At 58.0% G+C, this 27,957-nt stretch overlaps 1 protein-coding gene across 3 annotated transcripts; it reads left to right on the top strand.

The window, feature by feature from the left end:
- The first annotated feature begins 179 nt into the window (after positions 1-179).
- RCC1L (RCC1 like) lies at positions 180-27,666 on the top strand. 3 transcript variants are annotated; one of them, XM_002721954.5, is made up of 11 exons: positions 182-564; positions 7,065-7,194; positions 10,992-11,120; positions 11,758-11,824; positions 13,120-13,171; positions 14,023-14,107; positions 14,891-15,072; positions 20,786-20,873; positions 21,625-21,798; positions 24,882-24,967; positions 26,977-27,666. In XM_002721954.5, exons 1-11 carry the CDS (start codon positions 235-237, stop codon positions 27,052-27,054), a joined length of 1,401 nt encoding a protein of 466 aa, XP_002722000.3. In that variant the 5' UTR covers positions 182-234; the 3' UTR covers positions 27,055-27,666. The 3 variants fall into 3 exon arrangements, with proteins under 3 accessions (XP_051691424.2, XP_002722000.3, XP_051691425.2); XM_051835465.2 differs by lacking the exon at positions 182-564 and adding an exon at positions 6,911-6,932; XM_051835464.2 differs by lacking the exon at positions 10,992-11,120 and having other exon boundaries at positions 180-564.
- The last annotated feature ends 291 nt before the right edge of the window (positions 27,667-27,957 follow it).

Here is a 27,957-nt window from a genome sequence, read left to right as displayed (position 1 = left end):
AATCAATAAATCGTTTGTTGGAAAAAAAAAAAAAAAAGAATGGATGGATGGAACCGCCTGTCACCGATGGACAGGTGTTCCCCACCGCTTTGCCAGGAGGCGGCAACCATGTGCCCTCAGCGCCTTTGCCTTCAGCCAGGAGTAAACATGACCGCCGCCACTTCCGTCGCCGCGGGAGGTGAAAGGTTACACAAGATGGCGGCGCCCAGGAGCGGCTGAGGCGTGAAGCCGAGGATGGCGCTGGCGGCGCTGGCAGCCGGGGCTCGGCTGGGGCTCCGGCTGAGGGGACCCGGGCTCGGGCTCGGGCGCGGGCCCTGGAGGGCGGCCGGACGGTCGCGGAGTCGGCGCGAGGCGGCCGAGGCCGAGGCGGACGCGCCCGTGTTGCAGTACGCCGGCGAGCGTGCGGCGCGCGCCCACCGCATCTTCGTGTGGGGCTTCAGCTACTCGGGAGCGCTGGGCGTGCCCAGCTTCGTGCTGCCCAGCGCCGGGCCCGAGCCCCGCGCCGGCTCCCGGCCGCGCCGCAGGATCCAGCCCGTGCCCTACCGTCTGGAGCTGGACCAAAAGGTGCGAGCCGCGGCCGCCCCCTCCTTCCTTTCCGTCCGCGGTCGGCCCTGGGGGAGGCCGGCGGCGCCGAGTGGGCAGCGTCCCGGGCCGGACGACCGTCGAGCTGGCCCTCGGGGCGGCTGGGTGCTGTGTGGGGCTGGCGTCGGCGCTCAGCACCCCGTAAGACGGAAGGAAAGGGACGCTCAGAGTCGAAGGCCAGGACTCGCACTCGGGGCCAGCCCGAGTGCGGCAGAGGAAAACTCAGAAAGCTGGTTGGCGTGGATGGACAGCCCCAAAGGAAGTGCTGGCTCAGGCAGTGGCGGGAAAGAGAGAGGCGTGGGAGAGACCCGGGCATGCCGCCTGGTCACCCCGGGTCGCTGTGGGGGATGCCCAGTTTGGACAGGTGGCTGCCAAGGATGGCAGCCCCGGGGAGCAGGCATGGGTGTCCAGGGTCTGTTCTGGTCTGGGGTAATCGCGGGAGTCTTGATGGGGAATGAGGAGGAAGCAGACTTGTCCAGTGTGTCTTCTGATGTCTCCGCCAAGGACTGCAAGTGGTCTTTTGATTGAAAAGAGTGCTGTGCCGGCGTCCCATCTGGATGTAGGTTCGAGTCCTGGCTGCTCCTCTTCCGATCCAGCTCTCTGCTATGGCCTGGGAAAGCAGTAGAAGACAGCCCAAGTCCTTGGGCCCCTGCACCCCTGTGGGAGACTCGGGAGAAGCTCCTGGCTCTTGGGCAGTGAACCAGAGGATGGAAGATCTCTCTGTAACTCTGCCTTTCAAATAAATAAAATAAATCTTGAAAAAGAAAAGGGGATATCAGAGAAGCAGGATTTAAGTTCTGGATGTTATGTTTTTGCCTCTTTTTTCAAAGAGTTATTTAGTTACTGGAAAAGCAGAGTGACAGCGGCAGACAGCTTCCACTTGCTGTTCACTCCCCAAAATGGCTGCAATGGCCAGGGCTGGGCCAGGCTGAAGCTGGGAGCCAGGAATTGCATCCGGGTCTCCCACGTGGGCCATTTGCTGCTGCTTTCCCAAGTGCATTGACAGGAAGCTGGATCAGAGAGAAAGAGAGAGAGAGAGGTCGAGAGGTCTTCCATCTGCTGGTTCACTCCCCAGTTGGCTGCAATGGCCTGAACTGCACTGATCCTAAGCCAGGAGCCAGGAACCTCTTCTGGGTCTCCCATACGGCTGCAGGGGCCCAAGGACTTGGGCCATCTTCCACTGCTTTCCCAGGCCACAGGAGAGAGCTGGTCGGAAGAGGAGCAGCTGGGACTAGAACCACTGCCCGTATGGGATGCCAGCGCTTCAGGCCAGGGTGTTAACCCACTGAGCTACAGTGCCGGTCCCCAAGTTCTCGGTCTTGTTCCATTGATCTGTCATCTGTCCTTATGCCGCAGTGGCTCTGTCTTGTTACAGGCTTTGTAATAGGTTCTGACGTTGGGAACTGTAAGTCCTCCAACTTGGGCTGTGTTCTGCTTGCCCCTTCTTTCCTTCTTTCCTGTTTCCCTTCCGTCTCTCCTGGCGCTCCAGTATTGGATGTGGGTGTTCCTAGCTGTGGCCTGACCCACTGTGCCTCAGTGTCTGACCTGTCCTTTTTTTTTTTTTTTTTAAGATTTATTTATTTTACTTGAAAGTCAGAGTTACACAGAGAGAGGAGAGGCAAAAGAGAGAGAGAGGTCTTCCATCCGCTGGTTCACTCCCCAATTGGCTGCAACAGCCGGAGCTGCGCCAATCCAAAGCCAGGAACCAGGAGCTTTGTCTGGGTCTCCCACGTAGGTGCAGGGGCCCAAGGATTTGGGCCATCTTCTACTGCTTTCCCAGGCCATAGCAGAGAGCTGGACAGGAAGTAGAGCAGCCGGGTCTCAAACCAGCACCCATATGGGATGCCGGCACTTCAGGCCAGGGTGTTAACCCACTGCGCCACGGCACCGGCCCCGTGACCTGTTCTTTAAAAAAAAAAAAAAAATTGTTTTCACTGGGAACAGCATTTGGCGCGGTGATGAAGATGCTGCCTGGGTCACGTGCATCCCACATTGGAGGGCCTGGGTTTGAGACCCTGCTCCGCTTCCAGCTCAGCTACCTGCTAGTGCGCACCCTGGGGAAAAGCGGGTGATGGCCCAGGTATCGGTTCCCTGCCACTCATCTGAATTTCCATGCTTCTGGCTTCATCCTGGCCCAGCCCAGGCTGTTGCAGCCATTTGGGAAGTGAACCAGCAGATGGAACATCTGTCTGTCTGTTTCTGCTTTTAAAATAAAAATAAACCTAAAATAAATAAACAGAGACAGAGTTCTTCAGTCTGCCTTAGCTTTGCTTTCTACAGGGTGCTCTGGTATCCCCAGTCCATTTTTAAAAAAAAAGATTTATTTATTTATTATTTTTTTTGACAGGCAGAGTGGACAGTGAGAGAGACAGAGAGAAAGGTCTTCCTTTGCCGTTGGTTCACCCTCCAATGGCTGCCGTGGCTGGCGCGCTGCAGCCAGCGCACCGCGCTGATCTGATGGCAGGAGCCAGGTACTTATCCTGGTCTCCCATGGGGTGCAGGGCCCAAGGATTTGGGCCATCCTCCACTGCACTCCCTGGCCACAGCAGAGAGCTGGCCTGGAAGAGGGGCAACCGGGACAGAATCCGGCGCCCTGACCGGGACTAGAACCTGGTGTGCCGGCGCCGCAAGGCGGAGGATTAGCCTGTTGAGCTGTGGCGCTGGCCTGATTTATTTATTTGAAGATCAGAGTTACACAGAGAGGCAGAGAGAGAAGTCTTCCATCTGCTGGTTCGCTCCCCAAATAGCCACAACGGCAGGAGCTGTGAGAATCCAAAGCCAGGAGTCAGGAGCTTCTTCTGGGTCTCCCACATGGGTGCAGGGGCCCAAGGACTGTGTCATCTTCTACTGTTTTCCCAGGCCATAGCAGAGAGCTGGATTGGAAGTGGAGTAGCCAGGACATGAACCGGCGTCCATGTGGGATGCCGGCACTGCAGGCAGAGGCTTAGCCTGCTACACCACAGCGCCAGCCTCTCCCCTGTCCATTTGTCCGTGGATGCGTGGAGAGCCCCATGGATCACTGGCTTCTGAGATCTTCCTGTGAAGTGTCGCGTTGGGCTGTGTCGCCTCCCAACCTCATCGGGACGGCTTTTCGTGTCTGTCTGCTGCTGGACACAAGTTCTCTCTGTCCATTCCAGCAGCCACGCTGACGGCTCTCACAGCCAGCTCCTTCCTTGTGAGATGTCTGTGCAAAGATGGTGGCGACGCCTGCATCCCCTGTCCCGTGCTGGGGCTCAAGTCCTGGCTCCTCTCCCAATTGCAACTTCCTGCTCATGGCTGCCCCGGGTGGGGGCAGGTGATGGTTCAAGCGCTTGGCTTTTTGCCACCCACATGGGAGACTCACGTGGAGTTCTCCGCTCCTGGCTGCAGCCTGGCCCAGGTCAGCCTTACAGACATGTGAGGAATGAACCAGCGCACAGGAGCTCCCGTCTCTGCCTTCCTGAGTAAATAGAGAGAGAGCTGGGGTCTTTGCTGACGAGCTGGGCTGCGAGACAGGTGCTTGCTCTTCTTATCTCTCAGTTTATTTGCCTTGGACTGATTTTTTTTTTTTCAGAGCCCTGAAGGGGTTGTTTGGATTTTGCCCATTTTCCCAGTTTTCTTCTCGCCTTTGTTGGGGGAGAGGTGTGCTTTCCTCATCAGTCACGCTGTCACGGTTGGAAGTGCTCCCGGCACGTGACCCTATGGTGGTTCAGGCAGCCTGCACGGCTTTTTCACGGATGGGCAGGTTTAGTGGTACAGTGTGTGCTCACCAAATATTTGTTGAATGTTCAATAAGTGGGCATCACCCAGCAGTGGGAGTGAGCATAGGGTGTGATTTTCAGGCCATCTCCGCCCTCCCCGCAGCTCATTCTGTGGAGCCGGAGCCTGACGGAGAGGTGTGGGTGCTCTCGGAGGCTGGAGAACTACGGTGTTTTTTTTTTTTTTTTTTTTTTTTTTTTTTTTTTTTTTAAAGATTTATTTGATTGAAAAGCAGAGCAACAGAGAAAGAGAGACAGAGGTCTCCTGTTTGCTGGCTCATGCCCTACATGGCCACAACAGCTAGATCTGGACCAGGCCCTAGCCAGGAGCCAGGAGCTCCATCTGGGTCTCCTACGTGGGTGCAGGGGTCCAAGCACTTGGGCCATCTTCCCCTGCTTTCCCAGGGGCATCAGCAGGGAGCTGCATTGGAAACAGAACAGCCGGGACTCGAACTGGTGCTCTGATGTGGGATGTTGGCACTGCAGGTGGCAGCTTAACCCGCTGTACCCAACACTGTTCCAAAGGTGGTTTTGTTTTGTTTTAAGATTTAGTTCGTTTGTTTGAAAGGCAGAGTCACAGAGCGAGAAGGAGAGAGACAGAGAGAGAGAGGTCTTCCATCTGCTGGTTCATACCCAGATGGCTGCAACAGCTGGGGCTGAGCCAGGCCAAAGCCAGGAGGCAGGAGCTTCTTCTGGGTCTCCCACGTGGGTGCAGGGGCCCAAGCACTTGGACAATCTTCCACTGTTTTCCCAGGCCATCAGCAGGGAGCTGGAGGTGAAGTGGAGTAGCCAGGACATGAACCGGCGCCCATGTGGGATGCCGGCACAGCAGGTGGAGGCTTCACCTACCACACCACAGCGCCGGCCCCAGCTGAGGCGTTTTGACTGATGCTTCCTCATGGAGAAGCATTGGTCCATTTTTTGTTAGTGTAACAAGATACCCGAGATGGGCTAAAATAATGTCACGTGACTCTCAGTTACAGAGGCTCGGGGGACATGGCAGTGGCATTGGTTGACCGTGGTGAGGGCGTCCCCGTGGTGGGCAGGTGCGTGAGGGGTGTCGCATGGCCAGACAGGAAGTCAGAGGGAGCTCACTGTAGCTGTAGGGTGGTCCCTCCTCTGCATGGGACTGGCTTGGGCAGTGTAGCACCAGGGTGAAGGGTGTGCCTACTCGAATCCCACTGCCTGGGCGGCTTATCAGGCAAGGGATGTAACTCCAGAGCCTCAGGTGGCTCCTCTGCCAGGTACTGTCACACCACCAGCAGTAATGTGTGCATTTTCCATCCTTTTCAAAGAAGGTTATGAAAAAAAAGAAAAAAGAAGGTTATTTATTTGGAAGAGTGACAGAGATTTTTTGATCTGCTGGTTCATTTCCCTAAATGTCCCCAGCAGCTGGGGCTGGGCCAGGAACTCCAGGTCTCTAAGACAGGTGGCAAGGACCCAAGTCCTTGGGCCATCATAACACTGACTCCCAGGCGCAAGAAGCTAGATTTGAAGTGGGGTAGCTGGGACTCGATGCCAGGCACTGATAGGGCATGCTGGCCTCCCAGGTGGTGGCTTAACCCGCTGCACCACAGTGCCGGCCCCCATGGATAGTATTGTAAGGGTTTTCATTGTATAAAGTCATTTAGTGTTTCCGGACTGGCGCCGCGGCTCACTAGGCTAATCCTCCGCCTAGCGGCGCCGGCACACCGGGTTCTAGTCCCGGTCGGGGCGCCGGATTCTGTCCCGGTTGCCCCTCTTCCAGGCCAGCTCTCTGCTGTGGCCAGGGAGTGCAGTGGAGGATGGCCCAAGTGCTTGGGCCCTGCACCCCATGGGAGACCAGGAAAAGCACCTGGCTCCTGGCTCCTGCCATCGGATCAGCGCGGTGCACCGGCCGCAGTGCGCCGGCCGCGGCGGCCATTGGAGGGTGAACCAACGGCAAAGGAAGACCTTTCTCTCTGTCTCTCTCTCTCACTGTCCACTCTGCCTGTCAAAAAAATAAATAAATAAAGTCGTTTAGTGTTTCCGATGACCCAGTGAGAGAGACACCGTCACCGACAGCATCTGCATTTCCCAGGGGGAAACAGAGAGGTGAGGTCGTCTGTGTGGGTCACACTGCTGTGAGGGAGCGGGAGCGGCCAGGGTTGGCCTCGGGCAGCCGTCCACGGCCCGGTGAGGGGGCAGGAGTGCAGGCTGAATGTCCCTTATCCGAGAGGCTTGGGACCAGAGGTGTTGCCTGTTTCAGAGTTTTTCGAATTTGGGAATATTTGCACAGACTTTACGAGTTGAGCATCCCTAATCCAGAAATCTAAAGTGTTCCAAAAGCCAAAATGCTTTGGCCATCACATTGGCACTCTTCGAATTCCCAATTTCGGAGCATTTTGGATTAGGATTGCTCAACCTGTACCTGGTTCGTAAGGTGAGTTTTTTTTTTTTTAGACTAAATGAGTTGAGGCCAGCATGGCTGCTCTGCTTCCTGTCCGGTTCCCAGCTGATGGACCCAGGAAGGCAGATGAACCAAGTGCTCGTGTCCCTGCCACCCATGTGGGAGCCCAGGATGGAGCTCCTGGATCCTGCGTTCAGCCTGGCCCAGCCCTGGCTGTTGCAGCCTTTTGGGGAGTGAACCAGCAGGTGGAAGATCTCTGTCTCTCCCTGTCTGTCTCTGCCACTCTGCCTTTCAAAATAATAAACCGATCTTTTAGATCCAGACACGCAGTAAATGCTCGCAGGCCCATTAATGCGTTTCGGGAACCTCCCTTTCAGATTTCGTCTGCTGCCTGCGGCTACGGATTCACCTTGCTGTCCTCCACAACCAAGGACGTCACCAAAGTCTGGGGGATGGGACTCAACAAGGACTCTCAGCTGGGATTTCAGAGGAGCCGCAGAGATCAAAGTGAGCTTTGGCCCTGGCCGCGCGCGCGGAGGCAGTGGGGGGTGTTGTTTAGAGCCATCTGGGGCCAGTTGTTGTTTTCAGTCTATTTTTTTCAGTCTCTTTTGCTTGAGGCAAAAGGACTGGCATATGCAGACAAGTGAAAGCATTCCTTTAATTATTCTTATTTATTTATTTATTTATTTATTTGGAAGGCGGAGTGGCAGAGAGAGGGAGAGACAGGGAGAGATCCGTCATGTACCGCCTCACTCCCCAAATGGCCACAGCAGTCAGGGCCGGGCCGGGCCGGGCCAGGCGGAAGCCAGGAGCCAGAACTCCATCCTGGTCTCCCTTGTCAGTGGCAGGGGCCCAAGGTCCTTGGGCCATCTCCCGCTGCTTTCCCAGGCTCTTTAGCAGGGAGCTGGATCGCAAGCGGAGCATCCAGGGCTTGAACCGGCGCTCTGATGTGGAAGGCCATTGTCACAAGCAGCGGCTTCAGCCCACAGCACCACGAGGCCAGCCCCTAGGTGTTCATTTTTTTGGCCCAAAAAGAGCTGTGCTTTCTTTTCTAGCTCAGTGGCGGCCTGTAATACTGTACAGCCTAGAGTAAGGTCTGTGGGAGAAAAGATCCCCTTGCAGTGAAGGGAGGGTTGTTCTGGATATTTGCAACTTGGATTATAAACATATTAGGCAGAAGTTAAAATGACACTTGTTTGCAAGTAGACGTTGGCCAAACGATATAATAATAATAACCATAGGGGACAAGGTTATTGGGAGTATATATTCAACATATCTTTCTTGTTTTTTTCCCTGTGTTCCTGTTCATATGCAAATCTATTTTTAATATAATTTTCGTCATAGAACATGTTTTTGTTTTCTGCTTTTTTCACTTAATTTTATATCAGAAGTGTCTTTGATAAGTCAGTATTAAAGTGTTTATTAGCTGTAAGATGCTACATTACATTTGTTAAATATGAAAATACCTCAGAAGGTTTGTGGAAAATGGAATTTAAAGTGTATTTTGATGCAAAAAATGTTTGAAATCCACACACAAAGGAGTCTTCAACAAGTTAATGAAAAATGCATGCTATGACAAAACTGCATGGATTTCAACGTTTTTTTTTTTGCTCTAAAATAGGCTAGTTTCATTTTTTCACAAGCTTTAACAGTATTTTAAAACTTCATTAGTTTATTTCAAAGGCAGAAAGAGAGAGAAAGGGGATCTTCCATCTGCTGGTTCACTCCCCAGACGCCTTCAACCCAGGCTGGAGCCAGAGATGCCTGGAACTCAGTCCAGGTCTTCCATGTGGGTGGCAGGGACCGAAGTCCCCGGCCTGCCAGGTGCACATAGCAGGAAGCCAGATTGGAAGCAGAACAGGTGGGACTTGAATGAACCCGGCCACTGAGATAGGGGACGCAGGCATCCCAAGCAGCCGCTCAGCCACTGTGCCAACTCCTGCCCTTCCCGTGAACCCCGGGAAGCGCCCTCTGGTACCTCCTGTTAGCGGCACTTTTAGACACACACGGAAGAGCACAGAACTGTGTAGCGCATCCCAGGCTGTCCGCAGCTGCAGGAGTTGCCTTTGCCTCCTTGTGCTTGTCTTGTTTTATTGTATTCATTATCTATTTATTTATTTTGAAATGCAGAGTTACAGAGAGAGAGAGAGAGAGATCTTCCACCTGCTGGTTCACCCACCAAATGGTCGCAATGGCTGGGGCTGAGCCAGGCGGAAGCCAGGAGCAGGAGCATCTACCTGGTCTCCCACGTGGGTGCAGGGGCCCAGGCTCTTGGGCCATTCTCTGCTGCTTTTGCAGGAATATTAGCAGGGAGCTGGAGCAGAAGTGGAGCAACTGGGACTTGAATGGCTGGCACCCATGTGGGATGCTGGTGCCGTAGGCGGCAGCTTAACCCACTGTGCCACAATGTACCCTCGTTTTATTCATTTCTTCTCTCTACCTCTCAAGAAATGTGAAGCAAATTTCAGCATTAATTTTCTCAGAAATAATTCACTGCATATCTGAAAAAAGACTTTTTTAGAAAAGAGTAACCATGCTATCGTCATCACACCTAAAATTAATGATTTAATCCCTCAGTATCATCAGATAGGCAGTGTTCAGATTGCTAATTGTCTTAGAAGTGTCATGAGGTTTTTTAAATTTTGAAAAATTGACTTAAATCAAGATACACATAAGATCCAGATGTGATTGGGTGCTGAGATTTTTGCAAGTTTTTAAGCCTGTTTTAATCTTTGTTGTTGTTGTTGTTGTTGAAACGTACTTGTTGAAGTCTTCATTTCCCTATCCTGTAGAATTTCCTGCTCTGGGGTTTGCAGACTTCATCATCCCTGTGGTGTCATTTCCCATGCGCCCCTCCCTCTGTGTGCCTGTCAGTTGTTAGTTGGATCTAGAGCCAGAAGCCCTTTATTTTTATAAAGATTGATTTATTTATTTGAAAGTCAGAATTACACACAGAGAGAAGGATAGGCAGAAAGAGAGAGAAACAGGTCTTCCATCTGCTGGTTCACTCCCAATTGCCTGCAACGGCCGGAGCTGTGCCGATCTGAAGCCAGGAGCCAGGAGCTTCTTCAGGTCTCCCATGAGCATGCAGAGGCCCAAGGACTTGGGACATCTTCTTCTGTTTCCCAGGCCATAGCAGAGAGCTGGATTGGAAGTGGAGCAGCCGGGACACGAACCGGTGCCCATATGGGATGCTGGCTCTGCAGGTGGCGGCTTTACCCACTACGCCACAGTGCCACAGAACCCCTTTAAATGTTAGGTTAGCTGGTTACTGCCTCCCAGGCCCTTGGGGGTCAGTGCTAAAGCAGTTGGTCATGGAAGCCACTCTTCAGGAGTTTAAAGAACGGTTGTAGTGGCCAGCCTTGTGGCATAGCAGGTGGCTTGCAATGCTGGCAGCCTATGTCAGAGTGCCAGTTGAGGTCCCAGCTGTTCCACTTTCTTTATTTTTTATTTTTATCAGACAGCTAGAGTTATAGACAGTGAGAGAGAGAGAGACAGAGACAGAGAGACAGAGACAGAGAGAAAGGTCTTCCGTTGGTTCACTCCCCAGTGGCCGCTGCGGCCGGCACTGTGCTGATCTGAAGCCAGGAGCCAGGTGCCTCTTCCTGGTCTCCCATGTGGGTGAAGGGGCCCAAGCACTTGGGCCATCCTCCACTGCCCTCCCGGGCCACAGCAGAGAGCTGGACTGGAAGAGGAGCAACTGGGATTAGAACCCGGTGCCCATATGGGATGCTGGTGCCGCAGGCTGAAGATTAACCAAGTGAGCCACGGCGCCGGCCCCGGGAGCCACTCTTTAGGAGTTTAAAGAACGGTTGTAGTGGCCAGCCTTGTGGCATAGCAGGTGGCTTGCAATGCTGGCAGCCTGTATCAGAGCTGTTCCACTTGCCGTCCAACTTCTTGCTAATGCACCTGCTGGAAGACAGCAGATGATGGCCCATGCCAGTCACCTGGATGCCTGGATCGAGTTCTGGGCTCCTGACTGGCCTGGCCCAGCCCTGGCTGTTACAGGTATTTGGGGGAGGGAACCACTGGATGGATGGAAGCTCTCTCTCCATCTGTCTCTCTGCCTTTCAAAGAAAATGCAGATAAACGAAATAAACAATTTAAACATTTAAATGGTATTAATCGACATGTAAAGAGATACCTAAGACTAAGGCCATGTGGTTAGTGGGCTTTGAGTGAGTCATTTTGACCTGACTCCCCCAAGGGACACGTGCTGGGGGGCTGGGCAGTTTGGCCCCTAACGTTAGAAACGCTGAGGTTCTCCATGTGTGTTGTTACTGACCCTGGTGGGGGTTGTCCAGCCAGGGGCTACGAGTACGTTCTGGAGCCCTCGCCCGTCCCACTGCCCCTGGACAGACCTCAGGAGACCCGGGTGCTGCAGGTGTCGTGTGGCAGAGCTCACTCGCTGGTGCTGACGGACAGGGAAGGAGGTGGGTGCCCCCTGGGAGCTAGGCGGAGGGAGGGGCCGCGTCCTTGCTGTTGGGTCCTGGGGCTCATTTAGCTGAGCCACGTCCGATGAATGAACTTGCACGTCCCCTGGGCACACCCCTTGGCTTGCTCAGAAGAGCTGGGTCGGTGGGAGCGTGCCAGCCCCCACGTCCTGCAGCTCCATGGTTCTCGGCAAATCGCGGGTGTTCCTCTGCACGACAGGCGGCGTTGTCTGGCGGTACCAGAAGAAGCCGGTTGGCCAAGTCCTGTTCCTGTAGCAGGGGCTGTCAGAGGCCAGGGCCCTGGCATCTTTTCCAGGGAAAGGCCAGAGTGCCTGGGGACGTGCCCGTGCTAGGAGAGGAAGTGCGTAGGGGCTGTCACAAGAGTGGATTTGGCATCAAGGGCAGCTCCGCGGCAGTGTGGGCAGCGGCGGGGCGGAGCCAGGGCCTGGAGAGGAGGCAGGCGTGGCCCGACACCCTCGTGCGTGTGTCCACAGACGCCGGGGGCCAGCTAGGGTGAGCAGTCAGACTGGGCTGCTTTTGAAGGCTCCCCGCACCCCGGGTCCCCGCGCCGACATCCTCCCTGAGAACCCATGAGCGTACAGAACTGACTGAGTGGCTGCTGGTGTTTATCCTTCAGTCTTCAGCTTGGGAAACAACTCCTACGGGCAGTGCGGAAGAAAGGTGGTGGAAGACGAAGTTTACAGGTGAGCTTCCAGACCACTGCCCTGCTCAGGTGGTGCGAGGCACTGGCCGCTCCTCCAGCGACTGCTGTGGTGAGCGCCCGAGAGCTGTGGCAGGCCTGGTACTGGGGGGTGGGTGAGCCTGGCTTGGGAGGGGGCGCTTCTCAGAACGAATTTTTATGAGTTTTTTTTTTTTTTTTAAGACCTACTTATTTCTTTGAAAGGTACAGAGAGAGAGAGAGAGACAGAGACAGACAGAAATATGTTCCATCTGTTGGTTCACTCTGCAAATAGCTGCAGTGACCAGGAGTGGGCCAAGCTGAAGCCAGGAGCCTGGAACTCCACTGGTCTCCCACGTGGGTGGCAGGGACCCAAGTACTTGGGGCAACATCCACTGCTCTCCCAGGCGTATGGTAGCTGGACAGGAAGCAGAGCAGCCAGGACTGGCACCGGCACTCTGATAGGAGACGCAGGGCCCAAGGACTTGGCTCCTCTTCTGCTGCTTTCCTAGGCATACCAGCAGGGAGCTGGATCAGAAGTGGAGCAGCCACGTCTTGAACCGGCACCCATGTGGGATGCTGGCATCGCAGGCAGCAGCTTTACCCGCTATTCCACAGCTCCAGGGCCACTTTATTTTTTATTTATTTATTTATTTATTTATTTTGACAGGCAGAGTGGATAGTGAGAGAGAGAGAGACAGAGAGAAAGGTCTTCCTTTGCCATTGGTTCACCCTCCAATGGCCGCCGCGGCCGGCACGCTGCGGCCGGTGCACCGCGCTGATCCGATGGCAGGAGCCAGGTACTTATCCTGGTCTCCCATGGGGTGCAGGGCCCAAGCACCTGGGCCATCCTCCACTGCACTTCCTGGCCACAGCAGAGAGCTCGCCTGGAAGAGGGGCAACTGGAACAGAATCCAGCGCCCCGACCGGGACTAGAACCCGGTGTGCCGGCGCCGCAAGGCGGAGGATTAGCCTAGTGAGCCGCGGCGCCGGCTTCCAGGGCCACTTTAAACATGTTTCTGTCCTGTCAACCCTTTCTCTGTAGTTCCCTGCATCAATCTCTGTCTCAACTCCGGCTGCATATTAAAGTCACCCAGGGTTTTTCCTTGTTTTCATGGCCAGGCCTAACTCTGCCTCGTATCTGACCTTGAGAGTGGCTCTAACATTTACCGTGTGTGTGTGTGTGTGTGTGTGTATGTGTGTGTGTGTAGGGGGGAGGGCTGCTGACCACCAGCTGGCGGACACAGGGCGGGGTCCAATACCGCACAGCGCTTACCACAGCCATGTACTTGCTTTTCCCCACCTCGCTCCCGATGGCAGTGAAAGTCACAAAGTGCATCGGCTGCAGGACTTCGATGGGCAGGTGGTCCAGGTGAGAGCCGTGGTTGGAGAGCCGCTCGGCCTACCCTCGGGTGCTTCTGCAGGGTTGGAAGTTGCGTGGGATGGTGGCGAATTTGTCAGGGAGATTTTATGAAATATCTTTAGTTGCACAGAATTTTTTTAAAGATGTATTTATTATCTGGAAGTGGAGCAGCCAGGGCACTCTGATATGGGGTGCAGACATCACAAGTAATGGCTTAACCAGCCATGCCACAGCACCGGCCCTGCGTGTAGGGCCTCTTTCACAGCTTCCGGGTCACCTTGTTTTGAGTTCAAGTTCCCGGCCCTCCACTTACTGCCTGAGTGACTTGGGGCAGGTCTCCAAGCTTCTTTCAGGTTGCCTTTCTGCCTGGGTGGTCGCAGGTACTGACTTAGCACAGTCCCTGGCATAGTTCATGTACAATAAGTGGCACTTTCCCTTAGAAGCTTGGAACTCCCCGGAGTTGCTGAGCCTGGAGGTGAGAGTGTAGGGTGACAGGTAAGGCCCAGGAACCGATGCAGTGTCCCAGGGAAGGGTGGATGAGGAGGAGAGGGCCGGAGACAGACCTCGGAGACCGCAGTGCAGGCCCCGGAGAAGCGGGGGTGGGCAGGAGCCCAGTGCCGTGCGGTGCAGGCAGTGGCGCCTCAGGGTCGGAGCGAGTGCGGTGGCTGGGGCTGCCCCTAGGGCCGGGGCCCTTGTAGAGTGGGAGGTGAAAGCTGGGAGTGGTGGGTTCAGAAGGAAGACGACGTGGGGGCGGGGTGGGTGGCCCACGTGGACCCCGCCCTCCTGGCGCTGGGGGGTGGGGGTGGCGTAGCGGTGCTGGGTCTTGGTTCCCGTCAGCCTCTCCTGTGTTTGTCTGCCAGGTCGCCTGTGGCCAGGATCATAGTCTGTTTGTGACAGATCGAGGAGAAGTGTATTCCTGTGGATGGGGCGCCGACGGGCAAACAGGTAGTGTCTCTGGCAGCCGGCCGGGATGGTGTGGGGGCTCGGCCTGTGTCATAAACCCTGGGGTTGGGGGCACTGCTGTTCCATTCCCCGCATGCGCGGCTCCCCCAGAAATGACCCCAGAGAGCACCGCGGGGAGCGCTGGCCACCAGGTGAGGGGCTCCAGAGCCCCCGGGCTGGAGGTGTGACTCCGCCTCCTAATGGCTTCTTTCCACCAGTGTTTAGTCAGTTTCAGTCGTGAGCGGATCTCTTGCTGAATTAAATTTGTGGAAGCCCCAGGGACCCAGGGTGGCCGTCTCTCCTCCGGAGAGGACTAGGATTTGCTTATGGTGTTGCTGAGGGAACGCTACCAACGTGACGCTGCTGCGGCCCCCTCTGGGGAGTCCCGCTCTAGAGCCCGGGTCCACGGCCTGTTGCACTGTGGCTGCTGCGTGGGGATCACCCCCAGGGCCCTGCAGACTTTAGCACATGTCCTTGGGTGGGAGCTGTTGTCCTCTGTTCCCTGTTCATGGGGGCCGGCTTCAAGTCACGGCTTTTAGGGCTGGGAGAGACGTTCCACCTGCCAGAGGTCCTCCCTGGCCTGTGACCTGAGCGGCTCCAGGGGTTTAGGAAACGCGTATTCTACAGTCCCGTTCCGGAGGGTGGAGTCAGGTGGGCAGGCAGAGGAGCGGAGTAGGATTTTGCAGCTGCTGCCCGTTACGAGCTCAGCACGGTGCCTGGCCCCCAGGAAGGCTTTGCGAGAGTGGTTCCAAGATCCGAGCAGTGAGAAGTGTCTTCCTGCACTAGGTCTCGGCCACTATAACATCACCAGCACCCCCACCAAGCTGGGAGGAGACCTCGCCGGAGTGCACGTCGTCCAAGTCGCCACCTACGGCGACTGCTGCCTGGCCGTGTCCGCCGACGGGGGTGTCTTTGGCTGGGGGAACTCCGAGTACCGGCAGCTGGCCTCTGTCACTGACTCCACACAGGTAGGGGTCACCCCCGCTCGGGCCGGGCGGCCTTGGATACAGAGCAGTAGATACATTCGGAAGGGGCCGTTTGCCGGGTTGTGGTGTAGGGTGCTGGTTGGGCAGAAGCTTCGTTCGCTTGGAAAGCCCTTGTCATCCGCCCTCGGAGATGGCCCCGTGGAGGTTGGCTGTGTCTGGGCTGGCTGGCTTCTACGGAAGAGCCATGAGGCCGCTTGCTGAGTCTGCATGGTGCCGCCGTGCGTCCTGCGGTGCAGGGCAACAAGCGTGCCGAAAGCACCTGGTGGCGAGCCTGCTGCTCACGGAGGCCCTGCCTGTGGCGCCTCCCCACGTCTGCCGCCGCCTCACTGAGGGAGCCACTAGCAATACAGGATTTTTAGTCTTATTAAGGAACGTTGCAAATCGAAGCGTGACACAGATTGTTGTAGAAGTAATTTCTCTCTAACCATCACCCACACTCGGCAGTTACCAAACTAAGGGCCCATTTTTTGTTTGTTTGTTTTTTGACAGGCAGAGTTAGACAGTGAGAGAGAGACAGAGACAGAGAGAAAGGTCTTTCTTCCATTGGTTCACCCCCCAAATGGCCGCTGCGGCCGGAGCACTGTGCCGATCCGAAGCCAGGAGCCAGGCGCTTCCTCCTGGTCTCCCATGCGGGTGCAGGGCCTCCACTGCCCTCCTGGGCCACAGCAGAGAGCTGGACTGGAAGAGGAGCAACCAGGACAGAACTGGCACCCCAACCAGGACTAGAACCCAGTGTGCCGGCACTGCAGGTGGAGGATTAGCCTAGTGAGCTGCGGCGCCGGCCCAAGGGCCCATTTTTAAAAATTGAGATGGCAGGGTGGGCACTTGGTGCAGTGTCGCAGTTGTCACTTGGGGTGCATCCTCCATCACAGAGCCTGGGTTTGAGTCCTGGCCCCTCTGCTTCCAGTCCAGCTTCCTGCTCATGCGCACCCGGGGAGGCACAGGTCATGGCTCAAGTCCTTGGGTCCCTGCCGCCCCCAAGGGCAGCCCAGGTTGAGTTCCAGGTGTCTGACTTTGGCCTGGCCCAGCCCTGGCTGTTCTGGGCATCTGGGGAGTGAACAGCACAAGGAAGATCTCTGTATATCTCTCTGCCAGTCTGTCACATAAGATGAAAAGAAATGAAGTTTTTAAAATAAAAAAAAAATTTTAAAAAGATTTATTTTATTTATTTGAAAGAGTTACAGTGAGGCAGGCTGTTCTGAAGCAGGTCTGAGCCGTCCTGTTCCATCCCTGACTTGCAGGTGCGTCTCAAAGAGCAGGGCCTTGTAGGAAGCCGTTTACATTCTGTAATATTACCACATTTCCGATAACCCGCAGAAGGATTTTAAGTACATATCAGTCCAGACAGAAATCGATACAAAAAGAAACTAAGGATCAGCCAAAAAGATGGAACAAAACAAAGCTTTCCTTGTGATCTGGCACAGCGGCCGTCATGGTTGCAAATTTAGCTGTGAGCTCGCCAGCGGCCAGAGCAAAGAAGAGAGCAGGGGTACTTATTTATTTAAAACTTGTTTTTCACTGTAACGCTTTGATATTTGTTTGGAGAGGCAGCGAGGGAGAGAGAGAGACAGAGAAGTCCCTCCTGTGGCTCGTTCCCCAAACGCCCGCAATAGCAGGGGCTGGGCCCGAGCAAAGCTGGGAGCTGAGAACTCCATCCGGGTCTCCCATGTAGGTGACAGGGACCCAAGTCCTCCCAGGCTGAGTGTTCGCAGGAGGCTGGGCTCAGCCACAAAGCCAGGACCTGCACCCAGACGCTCCTCCCCTGCCCCGCGAGAGGGTGGTTATTTAGATGTTTCCTTGTCTGTCTAAGATAAACAGCGGAGGAGGTGCTGTGAAGAGGGCCGGCTCTTCCTGAAAGCAACACGTCCCCTGTGGCCTCTCCTGTGGGCGGCGGATCCAGTGTCACCTTGTTCTTGCTTGTTGCTGCCAATCAAACGACTCCAAAATGTCGTGGGGCAGAGTAACCCACGTTTACGCCACGGTTCCTGTGGGTCGGAAGTCTGGAGGGTGCGTTCGGGTCTGGGTGCCGAGTCTCCAAGGCCGCAGTCATGTTCAGGTTCAGCGGGGAAGGAGCTGCTTCCAGGCCTGCTCAGTGGTGTTGGCAGCGCGCAGGCCCTCGTGGACTGTTGGACTGAGGCACGGCTCTCGCTGGCAGCCGGCCACCCAATAGCTGTGGCCAGGCCCTCACCACGGGCCAGCTCTCAGCATGCCGTTGGCTTCCTCGGAGCGAGGCAGCGGGAAGGCGGGAGGGTGCCAGGAAGACAGATGCCTGTGGTTCATCATTTAGTCTTGGAAGTGAACCCCTTGCGGGTGCTGGGTTCTCTTTACTGGGAGCCAGTCCCTGGGCCTGGCTGGGTTTGGGGGCCATGCAGGGGTGTGAGTAGCCGGGGGCCGGGAGCCTCCGGGGCCCTCTTACAAGCAGCCTGCACAATCATGATTTTTGATTTTTTTTTTAAATTTTTAAAATTGACTCAATATCAAGTTTTGACTGTGGCCCGAACCTCACCCTATCGGTGGCGGCAGTGGGGAGGGGAGGGGGTTTACTGGGCCGCCCCAGTATCTGCCCAGGGCACTGTGCAGAGCGCAGCGGGAGAGACACCGTGGAAGTGCCACGCGGTGGGGTCTCGGAGCCAGCCGCGGCTGCCCAGCTTCCCCCGGGCCAGCGTCTTCTAGCTGGGCAGGCCCCCGACTGCCCCCAGTCCACTCAGGCGCTGCTGTCCTGCAGTTGTCACTGCCATGGAGCCGACGACCGAGCTGTCGGGAGATGGCCCGTGGTGGCTGGATGGAAATGCAGGGGGCGGGAAGGCCCTCAGTCCCCAACGTGGATCCCACGCACCTGCCCGTGTCTGCCCCTGCGCCAGCCCCAGGCGTGTTCCCTTCTGTAGCGCACAGAGGGCCTTGCTCTGGAAACTGATGCTTTTCCCTTTGCCCTGAGTTCCATCTCCTCACTGCTTCCCGGAAGCCTCACTCCCGGGAGCTGCTGTGTAGGCTAACGGTGAAGACGCCCACAGCCCGCATTGGACTACCTGGGGTTGATGCCTGGCTCTGACTCCTGACCCCAGGTTTCTGCCGTTGCAAAATGGGAGGCAGCACTGATGGCTCAAGTCGTTGGCTTCCTGGCGCACACATGGGAGACCTGCGTTGCATTCTCGGCTCCCAGCCAAGGCAGGTGTTTAGGGAGTGAACCACAGTGGGCACCTGTCTGTCAGCCCACCTCTCAGACACAGAAGGAGACCCCGCTCCCTCTGCTGGGCCTGCTCCCTGGGGGCTGGCTCCTTGCCACTGGCTCTGCACCTGACCGGCCTGCTTCCTCTCCCTGCCCTCGCTGTCTCTCTGCCTCGCCAGCCGGGCCAGGCTTTGCACGAGCCGTGTCTCCTGCCTGTGTTTGTTTCCTGGTCTCCATCCCGCTGGGCTTTGCCCCACACCAGCTTGCTGGTGGCTTTTCCTGGAGGAGCCAGTGCCTCTGCGCTGGGACAGGAGGACCGTCTGGGGCCCGCTGCCCTCTCTCTTTCTGGACCTCGCAGCCACCCCTGTGCTGACCACGGCGCCTGTCTTTGTGGGGAGCCGCTGCCTTTAACCCCCGCAGCTGCCCCTTTGTCACGGACCTTGGTCTCGACACCTCGTTTTCTTTACGTTTTTAATTGACGCATGGTAATTGTGCATATTTACTTGTACATGCTTATCAGGCACAGCGTGATGCTTGTTTTTTTCTTTTTAACATGTTTAAAGAGGTTTGTTTATTTATCTCAAAGGCACAGTGACAGAGATCTTGCATCCACTGGTTCACTCCAAATGCCTGCAACAGCCAGGGCTGGGCCAGGGAAGCCAGGAGCCTGGAACTCTGTGTGGATCTCCCACGTGGGTGCAGGGACCCAAGCACCTGGCCATCCTCTGCTGCCTTCCCAGGTGCATTAGCAGGGAGCTGGATCGGAGCTGGAACAACTGGGACCTGAACCTGCTCTCCAGTATGGGTCGCTGGTGTCGCCAGCGGCGGCCTCACCCACTGTCCCCAACTCCACCGGCTCCCCGTGGTATTTGGGAGCAGGTGTACAGCGTGTGATGGGCGTGTGTCCATCACCTCACAGAGTTCCTGTTTCTTTGTATTGGGAGCATTCACAGTCCTCTCTGCCAGCTGATCTGAAATGCACAGGGCGTTGTTAGCCACGGTTGTCCCACTGTGCTGTACAGCGTGAGAAGTAACTCCGGCTTCCCAGCCGCACCCCCGGCTCACAGCCCCTGCAGCCCCTGGGAGCCACTCTCTTGTCCTCTGCACGTCTGAGCTCGGTTCTCAGCCTGTGCGCGCAGGTGGGCTCCCGGTGCGCCTTGGGGCCTGCACTTGGCTCTCCTCCTCCCCGGGTCCCCCTTGGAGAGGTTTGCCACTGGGGCTTTGGTGACCGTCTCTGTAATCGCTCTCCAGCATCTGTCTCTGTGGTCCCAGACAGCCCTAGATGCCCTTGACATTTCTGTCTGGTGGATTCTGAGCACTGCATGTTCAGTGCGTGCCCCAGGGTCCCCACGTCCACCTGTGCTGCTCCAGCGGTCCCGCCTCTGCTCTGCCTGGGCCCCTTCCTGCCCTCCCATCTGCTTAGCAGGGCCAGATCCTTACTGCGGACCGTGACATTGGGGTGATCGGGCCTCCTGTGTCCCCACTGTCTCCTTGAACCACCACCTCCTCACCCCCGCCTCGGCCGCCCTGACGTCTCTCAGCGCCTCCGTGGGCTGTGCCCTCCCCTCCTCCCCTGCTGCATGGGCGCCTGCTTCTCTTTCAAGGCGCAGGGCGGCCTGGAGCCTCCTACCCTGCACACCCGCTCAGGCTCTCTGTCTCCCAGGCCGTCTTCTGGTGTGGTTTTTTAAAATTTTATTTATTTATTTGAGAGATAGAGTTACAGAGAGAGAGGGAGAGACAGAGAGAGGTCTTCCATCTGCTGGTTCACACCCTGAATGGCCACAACAGCCAGAGCTGCACCAGACCGAAGCCAGGAGCCAGAAGTTTCCTTCGGGCCTCCCACGCGGGTGCAGGGGCCCAAGGACTCTGGCCATCTTCCGCTGCTTTCCCGGGCACATGAGCAGGGAGCTGGATCGGCCAGCCCCAAGACCAGAGCTCTTTGTGGTGGGAACCAGATCCCGTTTGCACCCCACTGTGTCCCCAGGGGTTGCCACGCTTGGCCTGTGCGGGATGTTCAGGCAGTCTCTGTGCTGCGAACAAATGAACTGCAGCACGACCCGCCCCCCGGCCCCCACGGGTGTGATTTCTGACCCGCCCCCCGGCCCCCACGGGTGTGATCTCTGACCCGCCCCCCGGCCCCCACGGGTGTGATCTCTGACCCGTCCCCCGGCCCCCACGGGTGTGATCTGACCCGCCCCCCGGCCCCCACGGGTGTGATCTCTGACCCGCCCCCCGGCCCCCACGGGTGTGATTTCTGACCCGCCCCCCGGCCCCCACGGGTGTGATTTCTGACCCGCCCCCCGGCCCCCACGGGTGTGATTTCTGACCCGCCCCCCGGCCCCCACGGGTGTGATTTCTGACCGGCCCCCCGGCCCCCACGGGTGTGATTTCTGACCCGCCCCCCGGCCCTCCGGCCCCCACGGGTGTGATTTCTGACCCGCCCCCCGGCCCCCACGGGTGTGATTTCTGACCCGCCCCCCGGCCCCCACGGGTGTGATTTCTAACGGTGCCTGCCCTCTCTCTGTTCAGGTCAATGTCCCCCGGCGCCTGCCCTTCTCGGGAGTGGGGAAGGTGGAACAGGCCGCGTGTGGCGGCACGGGCTGTGCTGTGGTGAACGGTGAGGCCCTCATCCCAGCGGCTCGTGGGGAAGCGGCAGGAGGATCGGAGAGGGGAGGGATTGATGTCCGCTGGGCTTCCAGGCTCTGGACTTCGGCCTGGGAAGGGGCCTGGCCCGGGAAGAGCTGGTTGGACGGGCGAGGGTCAGATTCCTGCCACGGTGATGATAGCCCAGAACCCACAGGGCCCGGGTCACCGCAGAGCAGATCCCCGGAGTGGGGCGTGAACCACATCCTTCCCTCCCGTCGCCGCTGGGGCCAGACACCCTGGCTCTGCCGTCTCCAGCCAGCAAGTAAAAGGCAGCTGGGAGCAGAGCCCGCGAGCTTAGACAACACGGCCCCCGCCCCTGGCATGAGGCGTCTCGCACCACTGATGAGGAGTAAACTTTCAGAACCAAAAAACTGGCCCGAAGTGTTTGTGAACTTGGCGTGTTCTGATCAGTGTGAACCCTGGAGCTGCCAGCAGGGGGAGCTGTCTTCAGGTCCTCTGTTGACGTGGGCTTCTAGGGGGCCTCTATGGACCGTGTCCCCACCCTCCAGGTGTTGCGAGATCAGGCAGCTGGCTGGGCCTACTCCCCAGGCAAGCACCTAAGCAGGGGGTGGAGAATTATTTTAAGTCTCTGCCTATTTTTGCCCAGAGAGGAGAAAGCAAGGGCCACGCGCACGTCCTGCACGCAGGGGCGCAGTTTGGATTCTGGGGAGGGGCCCCGCCTGGTGTGTGACTTCCTGACCGTTGCTTGTGCCGTGACACAGGAGAAGGACGTGTGTTTGTCTGGGGCTATGGAATTCTTGGGAAAGGACCCAACCTGGTGGAAACCGCTCTTCCAGAAATGATCCCTCCCACCCTCTTCGGCCTGACGGAGTTCAGCCCTGAAGTCCGGATCTCCCAGGTCCGCTGTGGACTCAGCCACTTTGCTGCTCTCACCAGTAAGTACCCCAGCCTGGCCGGACCGTGGCCCGCCCCGCGGAGTGGGTCGTTCGGGAGGGTGGCCAGTCCCGGGCCTGCTGCGAGGGAGGCTGTACACCACGCGTCTCTCTCTCATCCTGGAATTTTGTCCTCCGTTCCTTTGGTTTGCGGTTCGGCGGACGTGAAAGTGAATTTTCTCGAGAGGGCACGGGCTGGTGGGAGGGGAAGGGGGCGGACAGCAGGGAACTGGAGGAAGCCCGCGGGCGTGCGGAGCTCAGCCCCATTCCTCGGCCCAGCCAAGACCCTGCTCTGACCCGGGAACGTGGGCTGGCCGGGGTGGGTTTATCAGCCCACGCTGTGGTTTGTGGGGGTGAATCTGCGGCTCCTCCAGAGTGCTGGGGGAGGCGAGACCAGAGAGGAGCCGACTTGGAGGCCTTGTCTGGGGCTCGCCGAATTCCAGAGCCGTGAAATCCGCGGTTCCTGCAGTGATGCCCCGCGCGCACGCTCTCGGGGTCGGCCACAGTTCCCGCCGGCTCAGGCTGGCCCGACAGTGGAACTGACCCGTTCACTTCACTTTGTGATCCTCAAGTAAACCAGTGGAGACGTCTTTTCAGCCCATGGTGAGGACCCCGTTTCTTCCTGGACAGTTGGGGTCGCCCGCGTTCGTGCTGCCCGGGCTTGTTCTCACATGGAGACTACCAGATGACCGCCTCCCGACCAGGGACCCGCTCACCCTTCTTTTTAAAGATTTATTTATTTATTTATTATTTTTTATTTATTTATTTTTTTTTTTGACAGGCAGAGTGGTCAGTGAGAGAGAGAGACAGAGAGAAAGGTCTTCCTTTGTTGTTGGTTCACCCTCCAATGGCCGCCGCGGCCGGCGCACTGCAGCCGGCACACCGCGCTGATCCAATGGCAGGAGCCAGGAGCCAGGTGCTTTTCCTGGTCTCCCATGGGGTGCAGGGCCCAAGCACTTGGGCCATCCTCTACTGCACTCCCTGGCCACAGCAGAGAGCTGGCCTGGAAGAGGGGCAACCGGGACAGAATCCGGCGCCCCAACCGGGACTAGAACCCGGTGTGCCGGCGCCGCTAGGCGGAGGATTAGCCTAGTGAGCCACGGCGCCGGCCAAGATTTATTTATTTATTTGAAATGCAGAATTAGAGAGATGGGGAGAGACAGAGAGAGAGGTCTTCGAGTCACTGGTTCACACCCCAAAGGACCACAATGGTCGGAACTGGGTCGATCTGAAGCCAGGAGATTCTTCCTGGTCTCCCACGTGGGTGCAGGGACCCAAGGACTTGGGCCATCTTCTACTGCTTTCCCAGGCCGTAGCAGAGAGCTGGATCGGAAGTGGAGCAGCCGGGACTCGAACCAGCACCTATATGGGATGCTGGCACCACAGGCAGAAGCTTACCCTACCGCGCCACAGCGCTGGTCGCCCCGTCCACCCTTCAGCTCTTGGCCGAGTTGCAGATTTCAGGGCCCTGAGTGCGCGCTGGCTGCGGCATGGACTGCGGAGTTTTCTCTGTCTCCCTGCAGAGGAGCGCTGGGGGCAGCCATGATGGCCACTGCCCAGCCAGGCTCGCTGTTGTCATTTGCAGATGAGTCTGGGTCTTGTGGCCTTTTTGGTTTATTATTTATTTTCATTTTATTTGAAAGGTAAAGAATGAGAGAGACACAGAGAGAGAGAGTTTTTTCATCTACTGATTCACTCCCCAAATGCTCGTAACAGCCTGGGCTGGACCAGACCAAAGACAGGAGCCTGGAGCTCAATCCAGGTCTCCCATGTGGGTGACGGAGACCCGGGTGCTGAGCCGTCGCCTCTGCCTCTCAGGGTGCGCATTAGCAGGAAGCTGGATTGGGAGTGGAGCAGCCAGGACTCCAAGCAGGCAGTGCCAGGCAGCCTCATGCCCACCCCACTGTGCACTGTCACAGCGATTTTGATTTAACCAATGAGAGTCCTATGCACTAATTCTGAGCACAACAAATACCTGCTTTTCCAGATTGTTCTAAAAGGCTGAACCATGCGCAGTCAGAATTTGAAAGTGCACGTGGAGAGTCTGACGCGAGTGGAGTCTGCTCTCTGCCTCACACCTCGCAGTCCCTGCCTCGATGCCCGCCAAGCCCCAACACCCACCCCTTCAGTGCAAGGGACCGTCCCTCGGGGTAGGAGCCCCAGCTGTGGGTGTCCCCTGCGTGTGTGCCTGGCACGTGCAGACGGACGCCTGCGGACAGAGCTGGTCCATGTGGCTGGGGGCTGCTGTCCTTTCTGACCGATGTGAGCTGGGTCAGACCAGAGGGGCTGTGACCCTCGTGACAGACAGGGCTCCCCATGAAGGCAGCCCAGTTGATCCCCCTACTTGCCACACCCCAGACAGTGGGTGCTGAGCGGGAGAATCTGCCAAGGGGTACCTGAGCTGCAGCAGGCGGGAGTCTGACCTGGAGCCCCCCGGACCCCTCCCTGGAGCCAGGCATCTCAGAGCCCCAGCCTGGTCTCCCGGGCGAGCCTCTTGGGCTGCCCCGCCCTTTCTCTTCGGGGCACATTTTACAGTTTGTGCACACGGCTTACTGGTTCCATCATTTAGTCTTCTCTAGCTCTGGGACTAGGTCAAGTGCCGTGGGGTCACGGACCATGTGTGTCCAGTTGTTGTCCTGTCTCTAGAGGGCTCCCAGCACAGACGTGGGCTTGGCACAAACAGGCCCCGGGAACCCCGCCAACGTGACTGCAGGGCCTGCGGCAAGGAAACCCAAACCGCCGAAGACGGATCGTCCCACTCGGCACTGGCAGGGCAGAGCCAGGGTTTGGGGAGGGCAGAGTGTGGCTGCCACTGTGGGTGGGGGCACCCCTGGGCGAGCCAAGTGCCCCCCATGGTCCTGGCTCTGTGTGCCCAGCGGGGCTGGGCAGCACACGTCCTGGGCTTGCACTGTATGAGGACAGTGTCGAAGTCTCGCCTTCCCCGTCCCGGGAGCGCATCTGTGCCTGGCAGGTTGGACGGCGGGCTCCGTGCGTGCCTGGACCTGGAAGGCTGTACTCACGGCCGTACCCCGGACACCCGCTCTCCCCCTCGCCGCCGCCAAGCCACTGCCCTCTTTTCTTTGCAGACAAGGGGGAACTGTTTGTGTGGGGCAAGAACGTCCGAGGGTGCCTGGGCATCGGCCGCCTGGAGGACCAGTATTTCCCGTGGAGGGTAAGGCGGGGCCGGGCGGGCCGCGGGAGAGAAGACAGGCTCGCTGCCTGTCGCCCGGAGGAGATGAGGGGCAGCCCGGCCGTGGCGCAGATGCGGCCCTGCCTTCCACCTGGTGGGCGTTTACCAGGGAAGCGCGCCTTGGTGGAGGCAGGTGATCCTGAGCCGACTGTGCTGCCGTTCAGGCTGCTGAGAGCGGGAACCCAGGGCGGCCTGCTCCGGGACTCAGTGCAGAGCCTGCTCGCCGCTGGCTGGGGGTGGAGGAGCTGCAGCCTCGGGATCGCATCCTGGCCAGGAAGCCCGGGCCGGGTGGGTTACTCTGCCGGCGCACGCGGGAGCGAGCACGGGGCGCCCGGGGCTGCAGATTAGCGAGGAGAGGGCACCTGTGTGGGAAAGGGCACCAGGCACTCCTAATGGCCTGGGCGGGTTGCTAAGAGCCCATCCACGCCTGGTTACCTGGAGGCGGCACGTTTTCCTGTCTGCCCCCGGCCTTGGGCGGCTTTGCGCTGTTTGCTGAGCCACTGCCGAGGGCGGTTGCCTGGGGCCACGGGAGGACAGCGTGCTCGGTTCTGGCAGCCCTGATGGTCTGTGCTGTCTGGCTAAGGCGTTGCCCCCCCCCCCCCCCCCCCGCCCAGGGGTGCTTAGCACCTGCCACGGGCTACAGGGCCCCTCCCCACTGTCCAAGTGCCGGATTCCGGTCTGGGCAGTAGAGCAGGCGTCGGCGTCCTGGCCGGGGTCTGAGGGTGAGCCACGTGTGGGCTTCCCTGGGGTCCTCACGGGACCTGCACCTGCACCTCTCCAAGGACAAGGAAAAGCCGATCAAAAAAGAGTCTCCGGGGAGGGTACTGGGTGCCCATGCCCTCAGCAGGTGCCTCGGGGCCAGTCCGGCGCCACTGTTCACTGTAGCCTCCTGCTGATGTGCACCCTGGGAGGCGGCCCGGGTGGAGCTCCCGGCTCCTGACTTCAGCCTGGCCCAGCCCCAGCTACTGTGGCCACTGAGGAGACCTCTCTCCCTCTCTGTGACTCTGCCTTTCAAATAAATCACCTTTTTTTTTTTTTTTTTTTAAGATTTATTTATTTATTTGAAAGGCAGAGTTACACAGAGAGAAGGAGAGGTAAAGAGAGACAGAGAGACAGAGGTCTTCCATTTGCTGGTTCGCTCCCCAAATGGCTGCAACAACCGGAGCTGAACTGATCCAGAGCCAGAAGCTTCTTCTGGGTCTCCCACGCAGGTGCAGGGGCCCAAGGACTTGGTTCATCTTCCACTGCTTTCCCAGCCCACAGCAGAGAGCTGGATCGGAAGTAGAGCAGCCGGGACTTGAACTGGCCCCCATAAACAAATCTTTAAAAAAAAAAAAAAAGATGAAGAAGATGGCCATTATCCACGGCTTTCCTAGGCACATAGCAGGGAGCTGGATCCAAAGCGGAGCAGCCAGGACTCAGACTGGAACCCATATGGGATGCCGGCGTCACAGGCGGTGACTTAACCCGCTGCACCACAGTGCCGCGAAGCTGCCCTGAGGGTTGGGTCTCCCTCGGGGACATGCTGTCATCATCAGCTTTGCGGCCAGGCCCTGCTGTCCTCCCCGAGGCCGGTCGTGACCTTGGACACAGCCTCCAGGGTCAGCCTGGGGTCACCAGGGAAAGTGACTGAAGCCACTGCGGGCCCAGGTCCCAAACCACGCCCACAAGGCGGGAAGCAGAAAGGCTTCTTGAGCCACTCCAGGGAGCCATGGCGGCGACCCTGGGAAAGGCCAGGCTCCCGTGTTGCAGGCAGGGAGCCGAGTCTGTGCCGGGCCATGTTCCAGACACGCCCACTGCTCCGAGCCCTGCTCCGCAGCACGGGCTGCGTTGGTTGCAGCGAGCTGGCGTGATCCCTTACCAGCTAGGCAAGGTGCGAGCGTCCCCACATCCGGGGGTCGCCTGCAAAGAGGCAGAGCGGGCAGGGCCGACGCGCAGCCTGCCTGTGTCCCAGCCGTTCCCCCTCACACGCATGGGGCCTTGTGTTTCAGGTGACGATGCCTGGGGAGCCCGTGGCCGTGGCCTGCGGTGTGGATCACACGGTGACTCTGGCCAAGTCGTTCGTCTGAGTCTCCTGCCTGGTCCTGAGCTCCGGGTCAGCAGCCGCGGGTCTTCCATGCCAGCCACGGAGGATCGGGGCAGCCGTGCCCCAGCAAGGGTGAGGAGACTCCGCACGGCTCTGCTCTCTGGGGGACCTGGGACGGCTTCCGGCGTCACGTGCAGCCCGAGACAGTGGTCTTAGGGAGGCCAGAGGTGACCTGACAGGTGGTGCTCGGGGCCTTCCGCTCCCTGCGGCTGCCTCGGGCCAGGCTGGCTCGGGGCTGCGGCTTTCCTCCTACTCAGCCGCCCCTGCTCGGCGGCCACACCGCAGGCTTGCTGCTGGGACACTGGCTTGGACGGGGGTTCCGTGTGGGGCCGGTAGTGCGCGCCAGCCCCGAGCGGCCGCTCCCACCGTCTGACTTGGCAGCGTGGAGAAGCCCCCACAGGGAACGAGTGGGCCCAGTGTCGTGGGCGGAGCCCTGGGCACACCTGCAGAGGCTGGCTGGAGCGCCGGCCTGGGAGGCAGAAGACCCAGAAATCGCAGTGTCTGATGTAGGCCCAGCTCGTCTCTTTCCTTTGCAAACAGCCTTTAAACATGTCTTTTGGAATAAAGTATTTTCTGCCTTTCTTGTTTTTAAGAACCGAAGGTCTTTTTTTTTCCCCCTTGATAATTTGGAGATTAACCTTTAAAAATAAGGCTTTTGATAAAGACGCAAAAAAGCCAGCGAAAACCACTCTAGCAGACGGCGTTTCTCTGGTCGGACCCTGCTCCCTGGGTGCAGTGGGGAGACAGCCGGCACCCGCACCCCGGCCAGCACCGCACGCCTCTCGGTCACTCAGCAAACACCGGGGCCACGTGGGCTGTGGGGAAAGCTGGAGAGGCGGGCTGGGGGCAGCGGGGTGCTGGGAAGGCTGCGTCTGAGAACCACTTT

Source organism: Oryctolagus cuniculus, chromosome 19 (assembly GCF_964237555.1).
Source record: "Oryctolagus cuniculus chromosome 19, mOryCun1.1, whole genome shotgun sequence".
Classification (NCBI taxonomy): Eukaryota; Metazoa; Chordata; class Mammalia; order Lagomorpha; family Leporidae; genus Oryctolagus; species Oryctolagus cuniculus.
Note: the sequence above shows the minus strand (reverse complement) of the source record. Positions and strands in the feature narration are given on the sequence as shown.